The sequence below is a fragment of the Lolium perenne genome, chromosome 5 (assembly GCF_019359855.2).
Source record: "Lolium perenne isolate Kyuss_39 chromosome 5, Kyuss_2.0, whole genome shotgun sequence".
Taxonomy (NCBI): Eukaryota; Viridiplantae; Streptophyta; class Magnoliopsida; order Poales; family Poaceae; genus Lolium; species Lolium perenne.
In genome coordinates this window covers 54009790-54020375 of record NC_067248.2, presented here as the reverse complement: position 1 = coordinate 54020375, position 10586 = coordinate 54009790, and the positions used below count along the sequence as shown (strand labels likewise).

Below are 10586 nucleotides of genomic sequence, written 5' to 3'. Positions count from 1 at the left end.
TTGACGCCTCAATAATTTTAGAGAGGTTTCGTTACCTTGGATTTTTCTGGTCTCATGTGTGCTGTTTTTTCTGGTCTCATGTTGACATCATGGTGCGCTCGCGTCTTCTCTGCTGTTTAGTGTTCACTGTTTGTAAGCCTACAAGGCACACACGCGCTGACGTGCGGCCATTGCAACAGATCGAAGCTCAAGTAGTATGTGCCAACAACGGAGTGCGCTTACATATTTTGTACCACGGCACATGACACCATATGCGCGTGCTGCTTTCCACCGATCCTAGTATCGAACGCTAGCACACGTGTGCAGCTAACAGCCACACGGCAGCAATGCTTACGCGCCAAAAAAATTATATGGGTTTAGGGTTTACAAAATGCCCACTAGAGGTGCTTTAGCAAAATGCCTTGGGGCTGAATGGATTGGCACGGTGGCACCTACGTGATGCATGGGTTGGCTAAAATTCTTCATGAAAATTCAAATTTCAGAGGAACACATCCCCGTACCTTAATTAGACAACTGAGTGATAAAGAACACTCTGACCCCCACCACTAGGGTTTAGCACTCGGTTTTTACCTTTTCCAATTCAGGGCTCCATCCAATCCAATCTCCCATCAATCGCCACTAATCGCCGTCGTCGTCGCCACTAGCCGCTCCGCAAATCGGGATTAAGAAGCAAAACCTGGACTCTCGCTCCACCCACAGTCCCTCCTTAATTCTCGCCCTAATCTTCCCCTTTTGGCGGCGATCGATCGATCGATCGGATGACTTGTCGATCGCGCAGAAAAAGAATGGCTTGTCGGCCGCGCCTCACGCATCCCCATCGCAGGAGCACTAGCCGGAGAAAAGGAATGCCAGGCTCTCACGGTAGAGATCCCAGCCACTGGAAGTAATTCACCTTTCTTACCGCCTGATCCTCCTGGAAAGGCGTTTCAGGTGGTTGTGTCGATCGTCACGGGAAAGAGAGAGGCGTAAGCGTTTTGCCGGATGATGTGGAGATCTCCCAGGGCTCCAGGCGGTGGCGCGTCGCTTCCGACGTCGCCGCCGGAAGTAGCGTGGTCCGTCGCGTCCATGTCGCGGCGGCGACGTACGTGCATGCCGGCGTCTTTCACTGAGGTCGATGGAGGAGCCGGATGGGTATGTTGATTGCTAGGTGAAGGTACCTGTTCCGTGGCACAACAACTGACCGATGGTCCAGTCGGTGCTGCACTGCTGCACTCGAGTTGCTACTTGACTAATATTTACCATTTTACATTGTCTCCAAGCGACTACTACCATTTACAAAAACCAATGCTAGTGGAATGATTATTTCTACATGTGGCGCATAGTTAACGACGAGAGTTCACCGTGTGTATGAATCATCAAATCTCGTGTGCTACATCTTTGTTCCTAAATATAAATTTTTTTCAGAGTTTAAACTTCTAAAACGCCTTATATTTACAAGTGGAGGAAGTATATTAAGTAAATCACAAATAAATGTGAGATGTAGATATGCCCTACGATTTCAGGGTTCCTAAGACTCCTCTGTACTCTGGCCATCAATCGGATCAACAAAATATGAGTTATACACCAATTGATGCAGATGCAGGGGTGATGCTCCCAGCGTTTTTTAAAAACGAAATATGAGTTATACATCTACTATAATGATTCTCGGATCAGGGGTTTGCCCCATTTTATCAATAAATCCACACGGTCGAAATGGAAAGGAAGTAATAAAACTCCCTATATATGGAACATGTGATCGATACAAAGTGGTGTGAAAACCCTCTTAGTCTCTTAATAAACTACTAGAACAAGAGAAGCCACAACACCAAGAGGTACCCTAGACTACTGACTATAGGTGACACCACACCTCCTTCTGAAAATGTGGGACATCATGGCACTGCACCCACCAAGCTTTCGCTGGAAAGGGCCGTCTACCCTCTTGTTCCGGACCGTGGAGCACCGATCCTGCCATGGAACAAGGACCGAGAGCATTGACAACTAAGTCATGATGAACCAAACTACCAAAGTCCCATGTAAACTTGCATGAATTTCATCATGTGAATGGTGAAGCGGCATTGGAAGACCATGTGGGTGGCAGTCTTCGAAACCCTCTTGTAAAGAGGGCAAATCCCATAATTTGCCCACCCATATTTATGAAGATGACCAGCCATCTGAACCCTGTTTTGCATGATGAGCCACACAAGAAAAAAAAAACTTAAACTTGCACTTTGGTGGCGCCCTGTCGTCCAAACAGTGGGCGCTGCATAGCCAAAGAGGATGCCAATAAATTGCTCCTTATAAGCAGAAGAGGCTACGACGAGCACGGTCGAGGATTGGTTGACAAACAAAATGCATCATAACAGGAAATCGATGGCATCCTCACAATGCTTGTCACTTGGACTATTTGGAGACTCCACTTTGTCATCCATTATCCTCTAGAAGATTAAGAGCAAAGCAGATAACTGGGTAAAAGCGGGAGTAAATTATGAAGAAGAAAAAACACTTTTTTGCCAATTATTTATCAAGAAAGCCAAGAGTGTTATTATCAAACCCAACATAAAATTGGAAAGAACCATAAAGTAAGTAGATGTAGATTGGCTCAAAACCTGTACAAGTACATGACCCCTTTGTTTTGAAGGAATTTTATAGGGATTTGGAGGATTCCTTAGAATTTTTCCCTAGGATGCTTGTTTGGTTTATAGGATTTGAATATAGATGATTTTCCCTCTAATCTATAATGCACGTGATTCCATACAAAAATTACCATTAAGTCCAACCTCATGAAAAATGACTTCCTTTATATGAAAAATATGACACACACACAAACATTCATAAAAAATATGGCTTTTCTTCACAACCAAATAACATGTGTAACAAATACATGCTTATATGGGATTCAACATGCCACGACATCATATTTTTTTACTTTTCTTATCCCTGCTTTTGGAAATCCTACAAAGCCATGAGACCCATAGTGCTTCTCACTGTAGTAAATGAAATAATTTTTGCACAGAAAAACTCGAGTGCGCATATGTTGCACGTCATTTTAAATGCACAAGTATATAGGCCTTTCAAGAAAAAAAAAGGTGCAAATGGATCTCATGAAAGAATTAACAAAGCAATAAGCTCACTTAATTCTACCATCTTTCAAAAGAATCTGGATATAGCGAATTGACGCTCGAAACGTGGGTGCCGTTGGTTTTACTTGTATACCATGGGAATCCAACTGAAACATCATGTCAGCCAGTTGCAGCAAAGTTAAGTAACGAATATACAGAGGATTGTGGCGTGACTGTACCATTTTTTGCAACTTGGTGGCCTTGTAGCCTACGGAAGGAATAATGAAAAGAGAAGAGCAATAGCAAGTCCAAATAAAAAGAAAAAAGGTGATAACACGTCCAAAACTTCATTGTCTGGCATTTCATAGGAGCATATATATATGGGGTCACTTTTCCACGATTAAAGGAAATAACCTGGAAAGACGCAATTTTGTCAAAAGGGAACAGATGTAACAGGACGACTCTCCTAATATTGGAGAAGGAAATACTGCGTAATAATCAGATGATAAGTGGTGCGAGATGAGTGAGACACTTCATGTTTCTAGTGTGTGTGATACTGTGATTAGGAGACGCGTCAGCATGGTGTGCACCTGTATAGTGCTATGTGTGTATGCGTCTTCCATGTAATCTCAAAAAAAAAAGAATGATATTTTATGACACACGTGAAAGAATTAACAGGTACTATATGAGAAAGAAATTAGAGGGAACATGGTGACCACGGAGACGCGCTGACCCTTGGGGCCTTGAACAGTTGCTTCTCAGTAAAGCGAAAATCAGCCAGGGTCAGATACAGAGAAAAAAAGATGAATTGATGAAGAATGGACAAACTCGTTGTTGCCAAGATCACTGTGGCATGAACAGAACATGAAACACACTAGCCATTGTCGAAAGGGGATTTTACTGAATCTCTATTGCCAGGAACAGCTGGCTGAACTCTTTTACTAGGCTGTCGTTCCAGGAAATGGCAATGTCCAACTCCGGCAGCTACGCAGCACTGTTTTTTCCACTAACTCGGTGCAATGCAATCGCACACCAGAAGTTTCTAGGCAAGCATCGTGAAGTCAAGAAAAGATTGCAGTTGAAGGACATTAGGAAATTTCTATGGAGCACTTGATTGGCACTGAAACGAAGAGATCTACATCTTCGTCGCACCGACGATGATGATGAGCGACCGATCCAAGATAGTGCATGGTGCCACTGCCAGAAGAAGCGAGCTGGAGGGCTCCTCCAACATAGCACCCCACACCCACAGGTGCGAGACCACAGCAGGTGATAGGCACACAAGAGAGAGAGGTCCAGCACAGCAAAACAAGGAAGAAAATGGAGAAAAGAAGAGGGAAACTAAGTGGAAAATCCCAAACACAAAAAAGGTTTCCTTTGTACTAGTGGGATTTGAACAGTGCTGTGCTGCAGTGTACTGGGAGGGGAGGAGGCTCCCAAAAGCAAGATGCCAAGATAAAAAGGTGGTGACCGCTGAGAAGGAGGAGGCCACCACCAGCCTCAGGCTCAAAGTGGACTGCAGCACAGATCGGACCTGAGTGGCATCCACATCAGATCAGAGCTTCTTCCACGACTTTTTGGCGCCAGGAAATCATTTCCCTTCTGTTAAGCAGACTTTTTCAGGGAGAAACAAACAATTGCGCACAGTAATGGAGAAGTTAGGTCCCCGTAGATCAAATAATTTCCTGTGGCCCTACTGCCTGCGTGCTCTGGAGACGTGGTCGCTCCTCCAGAACACTCTCCTTGAGCGTGATGCAGCCAAAAACTAAGCATGATATGAAGACCTCAGCATATGGATGATGGCAGCAAAATAACACAACACTCACAACGTGATGGATGATCCAGGATTGTGGTTAAGCATACATAAGCATATCGCAATGCCATGCAAAAAAAGGAGCAGCATGCCCTAACATCCCGGTCACTAATCAATCGCTTCGCGTGTTTGCAGTATAACGCGTGTCCTAGGGTCCAGATATTTCTTAATATAGCAACGAAAGCAAACCATATTTTGAAAGTAACTTAAGGTTAGCTAATGGAGCATGCACAAGTTGATCTGACAGCACTCGCCGAAACATTCAAAAGGATGTCTGAAACTTCTTAATATAGCAAGCAAAGGAACCATATTTTGAAAGTAACTTAAGGTTAGCTAATGGAGCATGCACAAGTTGACCTGACAGCACCCGCCGAAACATTCAAAAGGATGTTTGAAACCTCTTAATATAGCAAGCAAAGGAACCACATTTCGAAAGCAACTTAAGGTTAGCTAATGGAGCATGCACAAGTTGACCTGACGGCACCCGCCGAAGCATTCAAAAGGATGTTTGAAACTTACATGACATTGTACATCGTTTCAGCTGTACGATCAGCAGCACAACGATGAAACATCCGTCCAAAGCTAAGGTCAGCTTATGACTGCGAATTCACAAAAAAGCTTTTGCTTTCAGCGGCTCAAACAGCTCTAGAGGGACACTCTTCTTACAAGGACAGGTTTGTGCAGGCACTCAGCAGCAGTAGTAGGTGTGTGCTGGGGTATGCCTATGATATCAACTTGTAACATCTTTTTTCCGAGCCTGTGATGATGGCTGACAAAAAAGGAGGGATGGTGTCCTCCGTGCCAATGATAATGGCTGGCAAAAAGGCTAATACTTTTCATATCAGGACAGAAAAAGAAAACGGAGGGAACCAGATAGAGACTTTACGAAGATTCCCATTTCCAATGGTAAGCAGGAGGTAAAATTCTAGAATACGCTTGCCGTTTCATCTACAGCAATAGTAATAATTTTCATTCTAAATTACTCCAGCATACTCGCCGGTTAATTTAAAGTACGAGTAACTGATTTCAGCCAGAACAAGAAAAAGACTAGGCTGCTTACTGCTTGCATTTGTCCCAGCATGCACTCCAGCAATCAGCAGTTCCCTGCCTAGGCACAGACCATTATTCATTAGTAATTTCCAGGATTCAGCTCTATCTAGGTAAATGTGATGTGCATGGTGTGCTGCAGCAAACACATTACAGAAATAATTGATTTATGACCAAAGATATCCATCTATTGGCTTTTGCGTTTTCACGAAAAAAACTTTTCACACCATTAAACTGCCAAACATGAGTGAATCTGCCCAGCCTTTTTGCAAACACAAATGAAATCTTGTATATCAGGAGCATCAGATATCCAGCCAGTTAAATTGCAATTTTAGGTCTAATTCTCAGATCAATCACCAAGAAGGTAATTATAGTTCTATGCATCATGGTCTATGAAAGCACAAAAAAGTTGATAAGCACAAGCACTTCTCTTTCTCGCGAAACAAAAAGGAAACACATCCCATATATTCCCATTAAAGAAGAAGAAAAGGAACCAAGAAAGCAGCAGCCTATGCCTTCAGGATCACCATGTTTTGCACAAACAAAGTAGCCTGAAATTAAGCAAAAATAGGAAGTTCTTGCTAGCAGACTGGTAGAGGTTTCAAGTTAGTACTGGTATGAATCAGTAAATACTTGCTGACTTATTTATGCAAAGAACAGATTTTATGTTAAGTTTAAAAGTAAACAAGATGGATATCACCAAACAGAAAATGAATTCATTTAAACTAGCCAGTACTTTGTCTACAGGCCAGTCCGGTACTAGTATTAATTGACTTGATAGCTAAACAGTCACCAGAAGGTTGTTCTTTAGTCTTGATACTCAAAATAATGAATAATGGTGATTTAAAACTATACCAAGGCATGACTAAAGCTGAGAAATTTCAGCCACTCAAAAAAAAATGAATTTTATAAACTTGAAAGCCATGCCCGATATTAACAACGGTTCACTTTTTTCATGCATCAGCATTCATGTGTAACTTGTAAGCACTAAGAAAGCATATACCACTCGCACCAACGAAATCCATACACCAATAAAGCAAACATCATAACACACACACACCTAAGAGGTTGCAATATAATTTGTGCAGCATGAGCCATTCAAAAGGTACCTTTATAAGTTAGAATCTGAGGACAACCCAAATGATGGAATATAGGTTCCTTAGAGGAGCTCCAAATCACACCCAACAGATCACGTGACCCCAAGTGACCAATAGCTCCCTCACTTGCCTATAAATGAGAGGCAAAAGTCACCAGACCCTTGGGCAACTAAGTTCATCTTCCTTTTCTCCCTACTAGCTCTCTTCTTCAGTCTTCTTCTCCCAAACAGAACTGGAGTTCATCAAGGTTCTCATCCTGAAACTGGAGCCCACAAGCACGCAAAGAAAGAAGAGCAAGAAGACTGGCTCCCAGCCGATACAAGGTAGGAGTGAGCAGCGTTAGGGTACTGTGGTTATATCTCAGGGTTGATATGGTGACAGTAAGAGAAGAGACACGCAAAGGGCCGTGGACAGAGCAGGAGGACCTGCAACTGGTATGCACTGTCCGTTTGTTCGGTGAACGTCGTTGGGATTTCGTTGCCAAAGTATCAGGTTTGAGGGGTGGGGGATCCAAAAATTAGGTAGCTATATCGATATATTTTGCGCTAAGTCGCAACAAGAAATGTCACCTTCTCTAATCGACTTTCTTCTTGCTTCACCCTCATAATGACCATGCAGGCCTCAACCGCACAGGAAAGAGCTGCCGTCTCCGATGGGTCAATTACCTCCACCCTGGACTTAAGCGTGGACGCATGACTCCCCATGAAGAACGCCTCATCCTCGAGCTCCATGCTCGATGGGGAAACAGGTTTGATCCAAATAACAATCTACTTAAAAGAGTGATAGCCCTCCTCTGCTACTATGAATAACATATTTGGTGGTTCTTCAATAGGTGGTCCAGGATAGCACGGAGGTTGCCAGGGCGTACTGACAATGAGATCAAGAACTACTGGAGGACACACATGAGGAAGAAAGCACAGGAGAGAAAGAAGAACATGTCGCCCTCGTCATCTTCATCTTCACTGACATACCAATCCTGCCATCCAGAGACGCCATCAATCCTTGGAATAGATGAACAGGAGCTCCATGGTGGCAGTAGCTGCATCACAAGCATCCTGAAGGGTATGCCTGCTGACATGGATGGATACCTCATGGATCAGATATGGATGGAAATCGAGGCACCATCAGCACCAAGCTTTCATAATGGGAAGGATAGTGCATACAGCAGCCCCTCTGGCCCTCTGCTACCATCTCCGTTGTGGGATCACTACTGCCCTGAAGAACACTTGAAGATGGATGATGAGATAAAGATGGCCCCGCAATTTGGTTATAGTAAAGGAATGGGTCCGTGCTATTGAAGCTATATATTGGGTGATCACTAAGTTACTTGCTACCTAGCAGAAGTGAAATGCTTTTGTAGAAAAGACAATTAGCATGGATCTAAAAAATATATATCTAGCAAGCTTTGCAGGTGTGCGCATGTTTTATATATCTATGTACTGTGTAGTAGTATCTAGTGTGCAAGACAGCTTATGTCAACTTGGCCCTTGACATATGCAATGCAGGGGCACTTTCACACTGTATTCGAAATCAGCTCAATATAATCAGCTATCTCTTGTGAAACTTTCCTGATGCTTATATCTATGCAATAGAATTAGCAGGTCTTTTATTGACTTATTAAATGCTTTCTACAGGTTGGGTCCAGCAAGGTTGTGTCTAAGCCGAAGATTGTGCTGGTCCTACTGAAAATATAGTACAAATATGTGAAAGAATACTGGTAAAGCCACAGAAGATAGCTTTGCTATTAACTGAAGAGAAGTCATCTGGAACAAGATTCTAGCTATGATACTGCATACTTCCATAGTAGGCAGTAGCAACTTGCAAGTCAAGCGATAGGAAAAAAAAGGCATAGCTCTCAAGAGTCAGGAGCCACGAGTCTGCGAACACCTCAAGGAAAAAAAATACTGGGAAAACTATGGCAACACATAACTATAGAACTGGATTTGGATCTATGGAAGAGAAAACGAGACATAAGAATGACTTCGACAAACATGAGCTTTCAATTTATAGAAACTCCCAAGTACATATTTAAAAGTGCTTCATAAACCTAGCTGTGCATTCCGAAATTTTTATTTAAGTAAAAATTTATATCTTAATCCTTCGTGCACATGAACAAGTCGAGAGCTGGAGAAGCCGATTTCAGAATTCATGGTTGATGAAACACAGGAAACAATCTCACAAATAATGCACACAAAGCACACACAAAGTTGATTTATTCACATGGCATAATTCCAAAAATGTGAAGAATAGCAGCTAAATAAAGCTGAAGCAGGTTTACCTTAAAACAATGTTTCAGGAAGTTAATGCTTACCCATCTATTCTACATGAAAGGAACAGGCAGAAAGTCTATGAATGTTATAGGGTCTGTTTGTTTGGGCTGCAGCTTTTGAGAAGCAGCTGTAGCTGTTGAGCTGTGGAAAAGCAGCTGTGAGAAGCAGCTGTGAGAAGCAGAGATTTGATGTTTGGCAGGAGTGCTGTTAATAGCTGCTGCAACTGTGATGAAGGATGAAATCTCTGAAACGCCCCTGAATTCTGAAGAAGTTGTATAAATGCAGTTTTGACTGTTTTACGATACTTGTTCATATTAAATATAAAACATTACATATATTCATAGATCATCCGAGAGTGTCATGAAATTTATGTTACAAGATTTGTCCATATAAACCGAAAAGAGCAACAGAACCAGTGCTTCGCTACACATATATTACACATCTTTTTGTCTACAAATTGGTTTTTCCAGTACATAACATCGCTTGATTACACAGAACGCAACAGATTTTAGAACTGAAATTTTCGTGTAATTAACACCCATCGAACAGAGCGCGGAACGGCGACCGGCGGGCGGCGTGGAACGGCGACGGAGGGCGGCGCGGAACGGCGGGGGGCGAGCTCAGGCGCTGGTGGCAGAGAACGTGGCGGCGGCGGGGCCCGAGCTCGGGCGCTCGCGGCGGAGAACGCGGCGGCGGCGGGGGCCGAGCTCGGCGCTGGAGGCGGGAACGGCGGCGGGACGAGGAGGCCGGGACGGCGCGGGCATGAGGAGGCCGGGGACGGCGCGGGCATGAGGAGGCCGGGAAGGCGCGCCGACGACGGGGACGGCGCGCCTCGACCTCTGTCGCCGGCAGCCGGCGGATCTGGCGCGAGACGGCGGCGACCTTGAGGAGGATGGGGACGGCGCGGGCTTGAGGAGGTCGGGGACGGCGCGCCGACGACGGGGACGGCGGCGGCGGCCGGGAACGGCGGCGGCGGCCGGGGCGGGGAACCCTAGCCCTGCCTCTCCTTTGACCGGACGGGGGAGAAGGGAAAACGGGCTCGGGGCTGGGGCAAATTGCAAGGGCAAGCCAGTTTATATACGTGGGTATTTTTTTTGTAGTTCAGTTGAAAAGGTAGGGGTAGTTTGGTAACTGCCGCCCGGGAATCAGGTGGGAAGCTCGGGAAGCAGGTCTCGACCTGCTTCGCGGCTGGCAGTGCATTTCGTGGCAGCGCTTCTCACAAGTGCTTTGCAATTTTTTGCTGTTTGTTTGGGCTGCTGCTTTTTGGACCCCAAAAGCAGCAAAAGCAGAAGCAGAAGCCCAAACAAACAGGGCCATAGTC

At 44.5% G+C, this 10586-nt stretch overlaps 1 protein-coding gene across 4 annotated transcripts; it reads left to right on the top strand.

Moving 5' to 3' along the window:
• Positions 1-7144: 7144 nt before the first annotated feature.
• On the top strand, positions 7145-8558 carry LOC127299213 (myb-related protein MYBAS2). 4 transcript variants are annotated; one of them, XM_051329142.2, is made up of 3 exons: positions 7145-7487; positions 7614-7743; positions 7828-8558. In XM_051329142.2, exons 1-3 carry the CDS (start codon positions 7367-7369, stop codon positions 8291-8293), a joined length of 717 nt encoding a protein of 238 aa, XP_051185102.1. In that variant the 5' UTR covers positions 7145-7366; the 3' UTR covers positions 8294-8558. The 4 variants fall into 4 exon arrangements, with proteins under 4 accessions (XP_051185102.1, XP_051185106.1, XP_051185105.1 ...); XM_051329146.2 differs by having other exon boundaries at positions 7147-7318; XM_051329145.2 differs by having other exon boundaries at positions 7147-7429.
• Positions 8559-10586: the final 2028 nt, after the last annotated feature.